General features: G+C 44.6%; 1 protein-coding gene across 1 annotated transcript; it reads left to right on the plus strand.

Annotated features, from left to right (window-relative positions):
* Window positions 1–3,632: 3,632 nt before the first annotated feature.
* On the plus strand, window positions 3,633–15,744 carry LOC120039959 (lysophosphatidylcholine acyltransferase 1-like; the record flags this gene model as incomplete). The annotated part of the gene is made up of 2 exons (XM_038985275.1): window positions 3,633–3,926; window positions 15,605–15,744. Coding segments are annotated over exons 1-2 (260 nt in total), but the record flags the coding sequence as incomplete, so codon positions are not given.
* Between the last annotated feature and the right edge of the window lie 3,029 nt (window positions 15,745–18,773).

The raw sequence follows: 18,773 nt of genomic DNA on the forward strand, positions 1-18,773 counted from the left end.
TACGTTACGGTAACTAATTTCACTGTGATACGTTACGGTAACTCATTTCACTGGGATACGTTACGGTAACTAATTTCACTGTGATACGTTACGGTAACTCATTTCACTGGGATACGTTATGGTAACTCATTTCACTGTGATACGTTACGGTAACTCATTTCACTGTGATACGTTACGGTAACTCATTTCACTGTGATACGTTACGGTAACTCATTTCACTGTGATACGTTACGGTAACTCATTTCACTGTGATACGTTACGGTAACTCATTTCACTGTGATACGTTACGGTAACTCATTTCACTGTGATATGTTACGGTAACTGTAACGGAATTCCTCCTCCTCTTCATACGAAGAGGAGGAGTAGTGATTCGACCAAAGTGCAGCGGGGTGTGAATTCATAATGATTTATTTGACAAGACAAAAAACGAATTAACTTGAATAACTAACAAAATAACAAAACGGAGTAGACAGACCTGGACATGCGAACTTACATAAAACGAAGAACTCACGAACAGGAAAATGACTACACAAAAGAACGAACGTACAAACAAACCGAGACAGTCCCGTGTGGCGCGACAAACACAGACACAGGAGACAACCACCCACAAACAAACAGTGTGAAAACACCTACCTTAATATGATTCTCAATCAGAGGAGATGAAAACCACCTGCCTCTAATTGAGAACCATATCAGGTACCCAAAACCAACATAGAAACAGAAAACATAGACTGCCCACCCAAAACTCACGCCCTGACCAATTAAACACATACCAAACAACAGAAAACAGGTCAGGAACGTGACAGTAACTCATTTCACTGTGATACGTTACGGTAACTCATTTCACTGTGATACGTTACGGTAACTCATTTCACTGGGATACGTTACGGTAACTCATTTCACTGTGATACGTTACGGTAACTCATTTCACTGTGATACGTTACGGTAACTCATTTCACTGGGATACGTTACGGTAACTCATTTCACTGTGATACGTTACGGTAACTCATTTCACTGTGATACGTTACGGTAACTCATTTCACTGTGATACGTTACGGTAACTCATTTCACTGTGATACGTTACGGTAACTCATTTCACTGTGATACGTTACGGTAACTCATTTCACTGTGATACGTTACGGTAACTCATTTCACTGTGATACGTTACGGTAACTCATTTCACTGGGATACGTTACGGTAACTCATTTCACTGTGATACGTTACGGTAACTCATTTCACTGGGATACGTTACGGTAACTCATTTCACTGTGATACGTTACGGTAACTCATTTCACTGTGATACGTTACGGTAACTCATTTCACTGTGATACGTTACGGTAACTCATTTCACTGTGATACGTTACGGTAACTCATTTCACTGTGATACGTTACGGTAACTCATTTCACTGTGATACGTTACGGTAACTCATTTCACTGTGATACGTTACGGTAACTAATTTCACTGTGATACGTTACGGTAACTCATTTCACTGTGATACGTTACGGTAACTAATTTCACAGGTCTGGTATTTCACTTCATCCTAAATACAACAGCTATAGAGTAGTGGTGCAACTCACACACACACACACACACACACACACACACACACACACACACACACACACACACACACACACACACACACACACACACACACACACACACACACACACACACACACACACACACAGAGCCAGGCAACCATCTGAGGAACTGGTCTCTTCAGACCTGAGGCTGTTCTCTATTGATTCTGTCCATCCCAAGATAAAACTCACTGACTCCATGTCTCCCACTGTCTTAAGCAAGAAGCCGACTAAACTGTAGTAATAACAGACATAGGATTCCTTCCTTCTTCCTTGGATTCCAGGTGTATCTAACCTGTTGAAAGTTGAATACTAATTCATTTAATTTGAGTATGAAAACGAACACATTCAACATTTTTAATAATATATGTTTTTTCCCCAAAGGAACAGTAGGCTAATCCAACCAGAGTTTTAGAAGGATTGCCTTGTGAGTAAAGGCTAACTTCTTCAATGGTTATCTTCATCACCATCTAATGAAAGGATAGCTTGCTGGGATCGAGTACCAAATGGCACCCTATCCCCTAGGGCCCTGGACCAAAGTAGGGCACTATATAGGGGATAGGGTGCGATTTGGGAACCATCCCCAAGACTTAAAGGTTCAATGCAGCTGTTTTTATCTCAACATCAAATCATTTCTGGTTAAAAAAACATAAAGTACCTTACTGTGATTGTTTATGAATTAAATTGGTAAAAAAAAGAAACAAAACTTACTTCATAGCAAAGAGCAATTTCTCAAACAAGAATTTAGCTCGGACTGTCTGGGTGTGGTCTGAGTGGGGGGGGGGGGGGGGGGGGTATTTTCAAACAGGTCTACACTAAATGGGTATTATCATCATTTTCACAATATTATTCCAACCTCAGTGTGAAAATATACACTACCTGTAAAAAACATTAGGAACGACCTCCCCTGGTCAGTCTATGTTAGCAGGTGTCTAATATGTTCTACATGCGGTGTATATAAAAACACAGCAATATGACGTTTTTGACAGCACTGGGCCTTTAAATCAGTACTGACGCTTAATGATTGCGCGCATTTGCTATGTAGGCCTACAGCATGCAAAAACATACTGTACTGCTGCTACTGCATTAGCGGTCTGCAGAAGAGAGCGGGTCAATGAGAATGAAAGTCACCTGTTGCCATAGCAGCAAAACCAAAAGGACAGGTTTCCCATCTCTTCTACTGTTAAGAGAACATAATTTGCCTGCTACAATGCTTCATGATTTGCATAAATAGCATCCTGAGAAAAAAAATCTGCAATATTGATACATTAAGCTCTTAGATTATTCGATTAGTAGTATGTTTGATTCCCAAGTGAAGAAATGTACCACGTCACAGACTACATTTAGACCTGGTGTGTTGATTTTAAAACACTTATTATATGGCACTGGACAAGACGTGTTATGTGCAAATTACTGATGAATAAATACCAAGGACTGAAACACCAATGCGTTTCATCAATAAAAAAAAGAGAAACAGACGAGCACCATAATAACGAATCACACGACCAATATAGAGGCGGCAGGTAGCCTCGACAATGGGGACCCTCGCTGTGACCCTCCTCACTGCGACCCTCCTCCTCCTCACTGTGACCCTCCTCGCTGCGAGTGTCTCAGGGGGAGTTCGTATATGCAACAAAACCCCATTTCTATTATAGACTGTGTGTAACAGGACAAATATAAACACCACACACATTATTATAATGTTTTATAAACTCTGCAAACATTTAACAGTTTATAAACGTGTTATAAACACAGCAACGATGTGAGAACACGTGTGGCTTAGTTGGTGGCGTATGGCACTTGCAACGCCAGAGTTGTGGGTTCGAGTCCGACCAGTACGAAGATATATGGACTCACTAGTGTTAAGTCGCACTGGATAAGAGCGTCTGATAAATGACTCAAATGTATATGTTTATCTTGAGTAAGTAAAGTGATTTCAATGTAGACTACTAGGCGCATGCGTTCTGAAGAAGCAGCCAGGAAGGGGGACTCCAGTTAGGCATTCTAGGTCCAACATCAGTACTGCGTACGAGGGAAGATATCGCACGACTTCAAATACATGATCCTTGGCTAATCCTCCAGCCTCTTGGGAACGAAGATAATAACCTGTGCCGGAATTAGCTAGACACAGACACGAAAACAACGTTGTGGAGATTTACATAAGACACATTCGCTGCTGTCGCTTTTCCGATACAGGTTCCGTCCTCTCGGGTTCGTTGAGGATGAGGTTCCCGACCATCAGACGCTGTCCTGGGGAAGGAGATGGGAAGAAGGAACTCGCTCCACCATTTAGGAACCCCTTTGTACATGACTTGAGATTCACCCCGCTGGAAAAGGCAAAGGTAAGCGGAAAATATTACAACTGGTGCAACACGTACAACTGTTTAGTTTTTAAATCGATAAGAGGCAGGCAAGATTTATATAACGGTTTGCTAGCCAGCCAGCTAACTACCGATCAAGGTATTTAGCTAGCCTAACTGACTAGCTAGAAGGCTGCCTACATGTTGCTCACTTGACTCGCATACTCTAGCTACCAAGTCTTGACAACAAGCTGGACAAATATTTCGGACCAGCGCATTACCTTGCACATAAACCACGAAACACAGGAGCTATAAGACAACAATTCACATGTCTTGGCGTGTGAATTAGCTGATAAACCAGCCACCAATGTTAAGAAATTATAATATATAAAAAATTATAATACAAGATGATACGTCTTTTGCAAAAGAGTCCACAAGAGGCCCGAACATCATCACTTGAGTTAGCTGTGTATTCCTGCTCAGTCAGCATCTGGTCTGGTGTGGCTTGTCCATGTAAGCATTATGTTCTGCACGATGTTCTGTTGAACGCTGGGGGGAAAAAATAGTTAGCTAACAATGTATATTAGTATGAAATGGACCAGAGAATGCATGTATCCCACTTGATCCAAGCCTGCAGAGTTCAACAACCAGTTCAATGCACTGAATGTCACTACGCCAGGAACTCTTCCATTGCTTCTTCTATTAAAAAGATGGGGCTTGACAGGCACAGCAAAGACAGTGCCGTATGAAGATGAGGCATAAAACTGCTTGTCCAATAGAAATCCCCGATCACAATTGTAAGCGATGTCATGGCGACGTTGGTTAGCTAAGCGCATGCGTAGAAACAGGTTATCGGGTTTAACTGTCTTCTCTCAGCGAACTGCGCATGTGCAGGACGTCAAATCAAACGCATTCGTTCAATATAAAGTAGTTGTTGACCGAAAATGAAAAATGTGTCAGTTAGTCACTTTCACGAAATTTGAGTAATAACATGTTTAACTACTTAAGAATCTAGGTTGTGCCTTTAGATTTCGACTAAATTAACAACTAAGGAAGAGATATTTTACTTCTCATTGACTTGTCAAACCCCGTGAATTCACCGTTCATTTTTTCTGTATTCAGGGTTGACTTGTAACATCGTTTGAAGCTTTGACAGTTGACAGTTTTAGCTCATTTCAGGATTGTATATAGATTTGTTCTCCTTAATTATAAGTTATTTGATTTATTTGTTTCAGTCTCTGGATTGTTTAATTAAACTGTTGGCCGCCAGCTCCTGATATTTAGGGCATTAATTAAAAGCTACAACCTGTCTTCTGAACTAGCCTAGTGCGCGTGTTCAAATCCAATTTTATTATTCACATGCGCCGAATACAACAGGTATTCCGAGGGTGGTTCTACCTTACAGTGAAATGCATACTTACAAGCCCTTAACCAACAATACTTTAAGAAAAAAAAGTGTTAAATAAAAAATAAAAGTAACAATTATACAGCAGCAGTAAAATAACAATAGCGAGGCAATATGCAGAGGGTACCGGTACAGAGTCAATGTGCAGGGGCACCGGTTAGTCAAGGTAATTGAGGTAATATGTACATAGACAATAAACAGAGTAGCAGCAGCGTAAGAGGGGTCTGGGTAGCCCTTTGATCAGCTGTTCAGGAGTCTTATGGTTTGGGGGGTAGAAGCTGTTAAGGAGTCTTTTGGACCTAGACTTGACGCTCCGGTACCGCTTGCCGTGCGGTAGCAGAGAGAACAGTCTATGACTAGGGTGGCTGGAGTTTTTGACAATTTTTAGGGCCTTCCTCTGACACCGCCAGGTCCTGGATGGCAGGAAGCTTGGCCCCAGTGATGTACTGGGCCGTACGCACTACCCTCTGTAGTGCCTTGCGGTCGGACGCCGAGCAGTTGCCATACCAGGCAGTGATGCAACCAGTCAGGATGCTCTCGATGGTGCAGCTGTAGAACTTTTTGAGGATCTGAGGACCCATGCCAAATCTTTTCACTCTCCTGAGGGGAATAGGCTTTGTCGTGCCCTCTTCACGACTGTGTTTGGACCATTATAGTTTGTTGGTGATGTGGACACCAAGGAACTTGAAGCTCTCAACCTGCTCCACTACAACCCCGTCGATGAGATAGGGGGGCGTGCTCGGTCCTCCTTTTCCTGTAGTCCACAATCATCTCCTTTGTCTTGATCACGTTGAGGGAGAGGTTGTTGTCCTGGCACCACACGGCCAGGTCTCTGACCTCCCTCCGTGCTTTACTAGAATGTAGGCTATGTTTCCCCGCAGTTCACTTGGTATGTAACCGTTACGTAAGTCAACACACCACTGAGAAGGTCTGTGTCACAGTTGATAAGACGAGGGGGCGGGGGACGACATTTCAAGTCCTGTTATAGTTGTAGGCCTATTGTCATGGTAACGTGGCTGAAACCACTGACTCCTCCTCCCCGTTTCAGTAACGCACCACATCTTTTCACTCAGTGTGGCTGTGCATGTATTCTCACACGTTTGGATTCTCTATAAATGTTTCCCAGAATGCATTACTCTGGTCCATGGATATGACACTGAATTCCTTTCATAATCTAGGTTATTCTGCGCTCCATTCAGGGTCTGGGTGAAACATTATTTTTTTATTTAGACCAATGAAGCTAATTTAAAAAGAGTTTGAGACAGTGTAGGCTAGGTGAACTCTCCTGTCCTTTGGCAGGCTGTTGACCAGCTCTCTGAATGGTTGTTGGGGACATTGCTAGCATGGGTCAGAACTCTTGTTTGTGTCATCGTACCTAACATGACGAGGAAGAGACGTGAGATCTGGGACCAGGCTATGCCGTTGCTACCAGTCTAGAGCCAGCCCACAGGGATGTATTGTATTATGAAGTGTAAAGAATGTCACACACTGCTTGCTTAGCGTGACACTTCCTCCTGAATCAGCCACTTCCTGAGGCTCAAACCCAGGACGTCTGCCTCACCAACACACGTGCCCACCCTCCCTGAAGTGTGTTAACGCTGTCTCGCCACTGAAAAACTGTCCATTCAGGCTGGGCGGTGAGTGAGTTATACATATTCCCATCTGCTACATGAGCCCTAGAGGGATGTGTCGATCACCAGATGTTGTTTAAAGCACTGTTTCCCTTCAACCTTGTTTTGTCAGGTCGCTGTTACCAAATGTGGTTGTAGTCGTGGTAGTTGATCTGCTGCGGTGTTTCTCCTGGCTGGGTTGACGTCTGTGAGTTACAGTTACCAACTACCAGTCAGTCACTCTGTGTGGCTTGACTGACAGTCAGTCACTCTGTGTGGCTTGACTGGCAGTTACCAACTACCAGTCAGTCACTCTGTGTGGTTTAACTGACAGTTACCAACTACCAGTCAGTCACTCTGTGTGGTTTAACTGACAGTTACCAACTACCAGTCAGTCACTCTGTGTGGCTTGACTACCAGTCAGTCACTCTGTGTGGTTTGACTACCAGTCAGTCACTCTGTGTGGTTTGACTACCAGTCAGTCACTCTGTGTGGCTTGACTACCAGTCAGTCACTCTGTGTGGCTTGACTACCAGTCAGTCACTCTGTGTGGTTTGACTGCCAGTCAGTCACTCTGTGTGGCTTGACTACCAGTCAGTCACTCTGTGTGGTTTGACTACCAGTCAGTCACTCTGTGTGGTTTGACTACCAGTCAGTCACTCTGTGTGGTTTGACTGACAGTCCCAACTACCAGTCAGTCACTCTGTGTGGTTTAACTGACAGTTACCAACTACCAGTCAGTCACTCTGTGTGGCTTTAATACCAGTCAGTCACTCTGTGTGGTTTAACTGACAGTCCCAACTACCAGTCAGTCACTCTGTGTGGTTTGACTACCAGTCAGTCACTCTGTGTGATTTGACTGACAGTCCCAACTACCAGTCAGTCACTCTGTGTGGCTTGACTGACAGTCCCAACTACCAGTCAGTCACTCTGTGTGGTTTAACTGACAGTCCCAACTACCAGTCAGTCACTCTGTGTGGTTTGACTACCAGTCAGTCACTCTGTGTGGTTTGACTACCAGTCCCAACTACCAGTCAGTCACTCTGTGTGGTTTGACTACCAGTCCCAACTACCAGTCAGTCACTCTGTGTGGTTTGATTGACAGTCCCAACTACCAGTCAGTCACTCTGTGTGGTTTGATTGACAGGCCCAACTACCAGTCAGTCCTTCACTAAAAGCCTCCCAGCCTTTAGTTGTGTTCAACATCTCCCACAGGAGGATTTCCCGACGTCTGGCCAGTCTTATAAAGTCACTCTGCTGAATGAAACAAATCAGCCCTCTAAATAGTCAGTTGATGTTTCCGCTCGTTTTAACCACCTTTACGTATCGTCAGTGTGGTGGTGGTCAATGTGTCATGATGTTTCCTCTCGTTTTAACCACCTTTACGTATCGTCAGTGTGGTGGTGGTCAATGTGTCATGATGTTTCCTCTCGTTTTAACCACCTTTACGTATCGTCAGTGTGCTGGTGGTCAATGTGTCATGATGTTTCCTCTCGTTTTAACCACCTTTACGTATCGTCAGTGTGGTGGTGGTCAATGTGTCATGATGTTTCACAGGCTAAGTTCACCTCAGTGTGTTTGTCCAAAATGGCACCCTGTGAGCCAACCACTATCCCTTTAAAAGGAGAAGGATCCAACCACTATCCCTTTAAAAGGAGAAGGAGCCGACCGCTATCCCTTTAAAAGGAGAAGGAGCCAACCACTATCCCTTTAAAAGGAGAAGGAGCCGACCAGTATCCCTTTAAAAGGAGAAGGAGCCAACCAGTATCCCTTTAAAAGGAGAAGGAGCCAACCAGTATCCCTTTAAAAGGAGCCAACCAGTATCCCTTTAAAAGGAGAAGGAGCCAACCAGTATCCCTTTAAAAGGAGAAGGAGCCAACCAGTATCCCTTTAAAAGGAGCCGACCACTATCCCTTTAAAAGGAGAAGGAGCCGACCAGTATCCCTTTAAAAGGAGAAGGGGCCAACCAGTATCCCTTTAAAAGGAGAAGGAGCCAACCAGTATCCCTTTAAAAGGAGAAGGAGCCGACCAGTATCCCTTTAAAAGGAGAAGGATCCAACCACTATCCCTTTAAAAGGAGAAGGAGCCAACCAGTATCCCTTTAAAAGGAGAAGGATCCAACCAGTATCCCTTTAAAAGGAGAAGGAGCCAACCACTATCCCTTTAAAAGGAGAAGGAGCCAACCAGTATCCCTTTAAAAGGAGAAGGAGCCAACCGCTATCCCTTTAAAAGGAGAAGGAGCCGACCACTATCCCTTTAAAAGGAGAAGGAGCCAACCAGTATCCCTTTAAAAGGAGAAGGAGCCAACCAGTATCCCTTTAAAAGGAGAAGGATCCAACCACTATCCCTTTAAAAGGAGAAGGAGCCAACCAGTATCCCTTTAAAAGGAGAAGGAGCCAACCAGTATCCCTTTAAAAGGAGAAGGATCCAACCACTATCCCTTTAAAAGGAGAAGGAGCCAACCAGTATCCCTTTAAAAGGAGAAGGAGCCGACCGCTATCCATTTAAAAGGAGAAGGAGCCAACCACTATCCCTTTAAAAGGAGAAGGAGCCGACCAGTATCCCTTTAAAAGGAGAAGGAGCCGACCAGTATCCCTTTAAAAGGAGAAGGAGCCGACCGCTATCCCTTTAAAAGGAGAAGGAGCCGACCACTATCCCTTTAAAAGGAGAAGGAGCCGACCAGTATCCCTTTAAAAGGAGAAGGAGCCGACCAGTATCCCTTTAAAAGGAGAAGGAGCCGACCACTATCCCTTTAAAAGGAGAAGGAGCCGACCACTATCCCTTTAAAAGGAGAAGGAGCCGACCAGTATCCCTTTAAAAGGAGAAGGAGCCGACCAGTATCCCTTTAAAAGGAGAAGGAGCCGACCGCTATCCCTTTAAAAGGAGAAGGAGCCAACCAGTATCCCTTTAAAAGGAGAAGGAGCCGACCAGTATCCCTTTAAAAGGAGAAGGAGCCGACCGCTATCCCTTTAAAAGGAGAAGGAGCCAACCACTATCCCTTTAAAAGGAGAAGGAGCCAACCAGTATCCCTTTAAAAGGAGAAGGAGCCGACCGCTATCCCTTTAAAAGGAGAAGGAGCCGACCGCTATCCCTTTAAAAGGAGAAGGAGCCGACCGCTATCCCTTTAAAAGGAGAAGGAGCCAACCACTATCCCTTTAAAAGGAGAAGGAGCCGACCAGTATCCCTTTAAAAGGAGAAGGAGCCGACCAGTATCCCTTTAAAAGGAGGAGCCAACCAGTATCCCTTTAAAAGGAGGAGCCAACCAGTATCCCTTTAAAAGGAGGAGCCAACCAGTATCCCTTTAAAAGGAGAAGGAGCCAACCACTATCCCTTTAAAAGGAGAAGGAGCCGACCAGTATCCCTTTAAAAGGAGAAGGAGCCAACCAGTATCCCTTTAAAAGGAGGAGCCAACCAGTATCCCTTTAAAAGGAGGAGCCAACCAGTATCCCTTTAAAAGGAGGAGCCAACCAGTATCCCTTTAAAAGGAGAAGGAGCCAACCACTATCCATTTAAAAGGAGAAGGAGCCGACCACTATCCCTTTAAAAGGAGAAGGAGCCAACCAGTATCCCTTTAAAAGGAGAAGGGGCCGACCAGTATCCCTTTAAAAGCGTGTCTCAGCAGAAATTAGTGATGGGGGGAGAATCTATACAGTTCCATACCAGGATATTATTTTTTACGAGATATCGTATAATTTTTAACAATGTCCCAATATTATTTTTGTGCTAGTTGTCTGTAGCTGCACCCAAACTCCAGTGTTTATCCTTCATAGCTAGTTGTCTGTAGCTGCACCCAAACTCCAGTGTTTATCCTTCATAGCTTGTTCTCCATCTTCTTTTTAAAACAGCGAGATCATTTGTTTTCAGATCTTTTATTTCCATGTCTGATCAGAACTCGTTTTCTCATGTCTCTCTCTTGTCCCTCTGCAGCAGACATACACTATATGTACAAAAGTATGTGGACACCCCTTCAAATTAGTGGATTCGGCTGTTTCAGCCACACCCGTTGCTGACAGGTGTATAAAATCGAGCACACATCCATGCAATCTCCATAGACAAACATTGGCTGTAGAACGGCCTTACTGAAGAGCTCAGTGACTTTCAACATGGTACCGTCACAGGATGCCACCTTTCCAACAAGTCAGTTTGTCAAATTTCTGCCCTGCTAGAGCTGCCCCGGTCAACTGTTTTATAAAATTGTATTTATTTCAGCTTTATTTAACCAGGTAGGCCAGTTGAGAACAAGTTCTCATTTACAACTGCGACCTGGCCAAGATTAAGCAAAGCAGTTTGACACAAACAACAACACAGAGTTACACATGGAATAAACAAACGTACAGTCAATAACACAATAGAAAAAGTCTGTATACAGTGTGTGCAAATGAGTTAAGATTAGGGAGGTAAGGCAATAAATAGGCCATAGTGGTGAAGTAATTACAATTTAGCTATTAAACACTGGAGTGATAGATGTGCAGAAGATGAATGTGCAAGTAGAGATACTGGGGAGCAAATTAGCAAAAAATAAATAAATAACAGTATGGGGATGAGGTAGTTGGATGGGCTAATTACAGATGGACTATGTACAGGTGCAGTGATCTTATGCCTACTGTAAGTGCTGTTATTGTGAAGTGGAAACATCTGGGAGAAACAACGGCTCAGCCGCAAAGTGGTAGGCCACACAAGCTCACAGGACAGGACCGCCAGGTGCTGAAGCGCGTAAAAATCGTCTGTCTTCGTTGCAACCCTCACTACCGGGTTCCAAACTGCCTCTGGAAGAAACGTCGGCACCAGAACTGTTCGTCGGGAGCTTCATGAAATGGGTTTCCGTGGCAGAGCAGCCGCACACAAGCCTAACATCACCATGTGCAATGCCAAGCGTTGGCTGGAGTGGTGTAAAAGCTCGCCGCCATTGGACTCTGGAGCGGTGAAAACGTGTTCTCTGGAGTGATGAATCACGCTTCACCATCTGGCAGTCCGACTGACAAATCTAGGTTTTTGTCACGAACCGGCTCGTAGCCCGTAACAACGAGGGAGACGACGTGGAGATAAGGAATAGAACAAAAATATATTTATTAACTAAAGTACACTGTATATAATTAACAATGGTGTGTGTGTGTGTGTGTGTGTGTGTGTGTGTGTGTGTGTGTGTGTGTGTGTGTGTGTGTGTGTGTGTGTGTGTGTGTGTGTGTGTGTGTGTGTGTGTAGTCGTAATCAGTAGTGTGAGTGGATGTGTTCGTAGGTGGTGATAATGAGGGGTGTTGAGAGGTGCCAAAACAAACAAACCACAACATTCCACAACCAAAATCCAACAGTGTGTCTGCATGGAGAGATGGGGAAAGGTGTGTCCCATTTCGCTGACGACCCTCCCGGCTCCGCCCACCGACATCCTATTAAGGAAAACAAGAGCAAAGAGAAAGAAATTCGGCAGACAGAGTGGAAGGGTCGTCACATTCCGGGAGGGTCGTCACAGTTCGGGAGGGTCGTCACAGTTCGGGAGGGTCGTCACAGTTCGGGAGGGTCGTCACAGTTCGGGAGGGTCGTCACAGTTCGGGAGGGTCGTCACAGTTCGGGAGGGTCGTCACAGTTCGGGAGGGTCGTCACAGTTCGGGAGGGTCGTCACAGTTCGGGAGGGTCGTCACAGTTCGGGAGAGTCGTCACAGTTCGGGAGAGTCGTCACAGTTCGGGAGAGTCGTCACAGTTCGGGAGGGTCGTCACAGTTCGGGAGGGTCGTCACAGTTCGGGAGGGTCGTCACAGTTCGGGAGAGTCGTCACAGTTCGGGAGGGTCGTCACAGTTCGGGAGGGTCGTCACAGTTCGGGAGGGTCGTCACAGTTCGGGAGAGTCGTCACAGTTCGGGAGGGTCGTCACAGTTCGGGAGGGTCGTCACAGTTCGGGAGGGTCGTCACAGTTCGGGAGAGTCGTCACAGTTCGGGAGGGTCGTCACAGTTCGGGAGGGTCGTCACAGTTTGGTGGATGCCTGGAGAACGCTAGCTGCCCCAATGCATAGTGCCAACTGTAAAGTTTGGTGGAGGAGGAATAATGGTCTGGGGCTGTTTTTCATGGTTCGGGCCCCTTAGTTCCTGTGAAGGGAAATCTTAACGCTACAGCATACAATGACATTCGAGATGATTCTGTGCTTCCAACTTTGTGCCAACAGTTTGGGGAAGGTCCTTTCCTGTTTCAGCATGACAATGCCCCCCGTGCGCAAAGCGAGGTCCATACAGAAATGGTTTGTCAAGATCGGTGTGGAAGAACTTGACTGGCCTGCACAGAGCCCTGACCTCAACCCCATCGAAAACCTTTGGGATGAATTGGAGCGCCGACTGAGAGCCAGGCCTAATCGCCCAACATCAGGGCCCGACTTCACTAATGCTCTTGTGACTGAATGGAAGAAAGTCCCCTCAGCAATGTTACAACCTCTAGTAGGAAAGCCTTCCCAGAAGAGTGGAGGCTGTTATATCAGCAAAGGGGGGGACCAACTCCATATTAATGCCCATGTTTTTTGGAATGAGACGTTGGACGAGCAGGTGTCCACATACTTTTGATCATGTAGTGTATGGTGAGTAATATGTTTGGAACATCGAACCGAAATAAAATCACAGTATCGAACCGCAATACATATCGTATGGCGAGCTCCCTGGCAATTCCCAGCCCTAGCAGAAATATATATACTGTATTTAAAAAAATTGGCATCATATTTTTTGCAGCTGTGGTGAGAATTTGAATGAGTATATATATATATATATATATATATATATATATATATATACACTATATATATATATACAGTATGTATACTGAACAAAAATATAAACGCAACATGTAAAGTGTTGGTCACATGTTTCATGAGCTGAAATAAAATAAAATACCCAGTGGGTGGGCCTATGCCCTCCCAGGCCCACCTGTGGCTGTGCCCCTGCCGTCATGTGAAATCCATAGACTAGATCCTAATGAATGACTTTGAATTTCCTTCTATAACTGTAACTCAATTAAATCTTTAGAAATGGTTGCATGTTGTGTATTATATTTTGGTTCAGTGTATATTAGGCCACAGCTAAATTAATACAGGAGAAGCAGTGGTGTTTGTTCGTGTGTGTGTGTGTGTGTGTGTGTGGTGTGTGTGTGTGTGTGTGTGTGTGTGTGTGTGTGTGTGTGTGTGTGTGTGTGTGTGTGTGTGTGTGTGTGTGTGTGTGTGTGTGAGTGAGTGACAGAGAGACCGAGAGAGAGAGAGACAGAGAGAGAGAGAGAGAGAGACAGAGAGAGAGAGAGAGGGGAGAGAGAGAGAGAGAGAGCGAGAGGGGGGGGGGGGTGCAGCACAGCAACCTGAATAACAGAAAGATAAATGTTGACTGAAGATAAGTGCTGATAGCCAGACAACATTAACAGGAACTGGAGTTACATTCGTGGTGAATGTTTGACTTGTAAACACAGTAGATCGTTCTGGAATCCATATTGTAGGAGTGTTGATGTAATATCTCTTCTATCTATCCAAGCTGTTCCTGTCTGTCCTACAGCTCTCTTCTATATATCCAAGCTGTTCCTGTCTGTCTACAGCTCTCTTCTATCTATCCAAGCTGTTCCTGTCTGTCCTACAGCTCTCTTCTATATATCCAAGCTGTTCCTGTCTGTCCTACAGCTCTCTTCTATATATCCAAGCTGTTCCTGTCTGTCTACAGCTCTCTTCTATCTATCCAAGCTGTTCCTGTCTGTCCTACAGCTCTCTTCTATATATCCAAGCTGTTCCTGTCTGTCCTACAGCTCTCTTCTATATATCCAAGCTGTCCCTGTCTGTCTACAGCTCTCTTCTGTCTATCCAAGCTGTTCCTGTCTGTCTACAGCTCTCTTCTGTCAACCCAAGCTGTTCCTGTCTGTCTGCTGCTCTCTTCTATCTATCCAAGCTGTTCCTGTCTGTCTACAGCTCTCTTCTATCTATCCAAGCTGTTCCTGTCTGTCTACAGCTCTCTTCTATCTATCCAAGCTGTTCCTGTCTGTCTACAGCTCTCTTCTATCTATCCAAGCTGTTCCTGTCTGTCTACAGCTCTCTTCTATCTATCCAAGCTGTTCCTGTCTGTCTACAGCTCTCTCTATCTATCCAAGCTGTTTCCTGTCTGTCTACAGCTCTCTTCTGTCTACCCAAGCTGTTCCTGTCTGTCTACAGCTCTCTTCTATCTATCCAAGCTGTTCCTGTCTGTCTGGAGCTCTCTTCTATCTATCTAAGCTGTTCCTGTCTGTCCTACAGCTCTCTTCTATCTATCCAAGCTGTTCCTGTCTGTCTGCAGCTCTCTTCTATATATCCAAGCTGTTCCTGTCTGTCTACAGCTCTCTTCTATCTATCCAAGCTGTTCCTGTCTGTCTACAGCTCTCTTCTGTCTATCCAAGCTGTTCCTGTCTGTCTGCAGCTCTCTTCTATCTATCCAAGCTGTTCCTGTCTGTCCTACAGCTCTCTTCTATCTATCCAAGCTGTTCCTGTCTGTCTACAGCTCTCTTCTGTCTATCCAAGCTGTTCCTGTCTGTCTACAGCTCTCTTCTATCTATCCAAGCTGTTCCTGTCTGTCTACAGCTCTCTTCTATCTATCCAAGCTGTTCCTGTCTGTCTACATCTCTCTTCTGTCTATCCAAGCTGTTCCTGTCTGTCTACAGCTCTCTTCTATCTATCCAAGCTGTTCCTGTCTGTCTACAGCTCTCTTCTCCATCTTTGTCTCCATTCAGATAGCGTTGATGACGGTGACTCTGTTCCCCATCCGGTTGTTCCTGGCAGCCTTCATGATGCTGCTGGCCTGGCCCTTCGCCTTCATCGCCTCTGTGGGACGGGACGACATGGTGGTGGAGCCCCAGTCCTTATGGAGGAAGTATGTATACTAACCTAACCCATACCCTCTATAACCTTTACCCTTTAACCCTATCCATCTGACCCTAACCCCAACTCTCTGTGGGACGCCAACGAGATGGTGGTGGAACCACAGTCTCCATGGAGAAGGTACATGGCCCTTATATAACCCTGACATTACCTTTAAGAAAAGATGAAACAACATCTCATGGACGGACAGGGGACTGTGAGGGGACAAACACAGTCTCCATGGAGAAGGTACATGGCCCTTATATAACCCTGACATTACCTTTAAGAAAAGATGAAACAACATCTCATGGACGGACAGGGGACTGTGAGGGGCCAAACACACTCTAACACTCATTCTGAGATACATTAACTCTCTGTGGTTCATTCTGAGATACATGAACTCTCTGTGGTTCATTCTGAGATACATTAACTCTCTGTGGTTCATTCTGAGATACATGAACTCTCTGTGGTTCATTCTGAGATACATGAACTCTCTGTGGTTCATTCTGAGATACATGAACTCTCTGTGGTTCATTCTGAGATACATGAACTCTCTGTGGTTCACTCTGAGATACATGAACTCTCTGTGGTTCATTCTGAGATACATGAACTCTCTGTGGTTCATTCTGGGATACATGAACTCTCTGTGGTTCATTCTGAGATACATGAACTCTCTGTGGTTCACTCTGAGATACATGAACTCTCTGTGGTTCATTCTGAGATACATGAACCCTCTGTGGTTCATTCTGAGATACATTAACTCTCTGTGGTTCATTCTGGGATACATGAACTCTCTGTGGTTCATTCTGAGATACATGAACCCTCTGTGGTTCACTCTGAGATACATGAATCCTCTGTGGTTCACTCTGAGATACATGAACTCTCTGTGGTTCACTCTGAGATACATGAATCCTCTGTGGTTCACTCTGAGATACATGAACTCTCTGTGGTTCATTCTGAGATACATGAACCCTCTGTGGTTCACTCTGAGATACATGAACTCTCTGTGGTTCATTCTGAGATACATGAACTCTCTGTGGTTCATTCTGAGATACATGAACTCTCTGTGGTTCATTCTGAGATACATGAACTCTCTGTGGTTCATTCTGAGATACATGAACTCTCTGTGGTTCATTCTGAGACACATGAACTCTCTGTGGTTCATTCTGAGATACATGAATCCTCTGTGGTTCACTCTGAGATACATGAACTCTCTGTGGTTCACTCTGAGATACATGAATCCTCTGTGGTTCACTCTGAGATACATGAACTCTCTGTGGTTCATTCTGAGATACATGAATCCTCTGTGGTTCACTCTGAGATACATGAACTCTCTGTGGTTCATTCTGAGATACATGAATCCTCTGTGGTTCATTCTGAGATACATGAACTCTCTGTGGTTCATTCTGAGATACATGAACTCTCTGTGGTTCACTCTGAGATACATGAACTCTCTGTGGTTCATTCTGAGATACATGAATCCTCTGTGGTTCACTCTGAGATACATGAACTCTCTGTGGTTCATTCTGAGATACATGAACTCTCTGTGGTTCACTCTGAGATACATGAACTCTCTGTGGTTCACTCTGAGATACATGAACTCTCTGTGGTTCATTCTGAGATACATGAACTCTCTGTGGTTCATTCTGAGATACATGAACTCTCTGTGGTTCATTCTGAGATACATGAACTCTCTGTGGTTCATTCTGAGATACATGAATCCTCTGTGGTTCATTCTGAGATACATGAATCCTCTGTGGTTCACTCTGAGATACATGAACTCTCTGTGGTTCATTCTGAGATACATGAACTCTCTGTGGTTCACTCTGAGATACATGAACTCTCTGTGGTTCACTCTGAGATACATGAACTCTCTGTGGTTCATTCTGAGATACATGAACTCTCTGTGGTTCATTCTGAGATACATGAACTCTCTGTGGTTCATTCTGAGATACATGAACTCTCTGTGGTTCATTCTGATATACATGAACCCTCTGTGGTTCATTCTGAGATACATGAACTCTCTGTGGTTCATTCTGAGATACATGAACTCTCTGTGGTTCATTCTGAGATACATGAACCCTCTGTGGTTCATTCTGAGATACATGAACTCTCTGTGGTTCATTCTGATATACATGAACTCTCTGTGGTTCATTCTGAGATACATGAACTCTCTGTGGTTCATTCTGAGATACATGAACTCTCTGTGGTTCACTCTGAGATACATGAACTCTCTGTGGTTCATTCTGAGATACATGAATCCTCTGTGGTTCATTCTGAGATACATGAACTCTCTGTGGTTCATTCTGAGATACATGAACTCTCTGTGGTTCACTCTGAGATACATGAACTCTCTGTGGTTCATTCTGAGATACATGAACTCTCTGTGGTTCATTCTGAGATACATGAACTCTCTGTGGTTCATTCTGAGATACATGAACTCTCTGTGGTTCATTCTGAGATACATGAACTCTCTGTGGTTCATTCTGAGATACATGAACTCTCTGTGGTTCACTCTGAGATACATGAACTCTCTGTGGTTCATTCTGAGATACATGAACTCTCTGTGGTTCATTCTGAGATACATGAACTCTCTGTGGTTCATTCTGGGATACATGAACCCTTTCCTCTCTCTGATCCTCAACAAGGTGTGGAAAGCATCTTTACAGGGATGCTGGCCCATGTTGACTCTAATGCTTCCCACAGTTGGGTCAAGTTGTCTGGAAGTCCTTTGGGTGGTGGACCGTTGTTGAGCGTGAAAATCCCAGCAGCGTTGCAGTTCTTGACACAAACCGGTGAGCCTGGCACCTACTACCATACCCCGTTCAAAGGCACTTAAATATTTTGTCTTGCCCCATTCACCCTCTGATTGACACACATACACAATCCATGTCTCAATTGTCTCAAGGCTTAAAATAAATGTTTTAACTTGTCTCCTCCCCTTCGTCTACACTGATTGAAGTGGATTTAACAACTGACATCAATAAGGGATCATAGCTTTCACCTGGATTCACCTGGTCAGTCTATGTCATGGAAAGAGCA

This window comes from Salvelinus namaycush, unplaced genomic scaffold (genome assembly GCF_016432855.1).
Source record: "Salvelinus namaycush isolate Seneca unplaced genomic scaffold, SaNama_1.0 Scaffold3133, whole genome shotgun sequence".
NCBI lineage: Eukaryota > Metazoa > Chordata > Actinopteri > Salmoniformes > Salmonidae > Salvelinus > Salvelinus namaycush.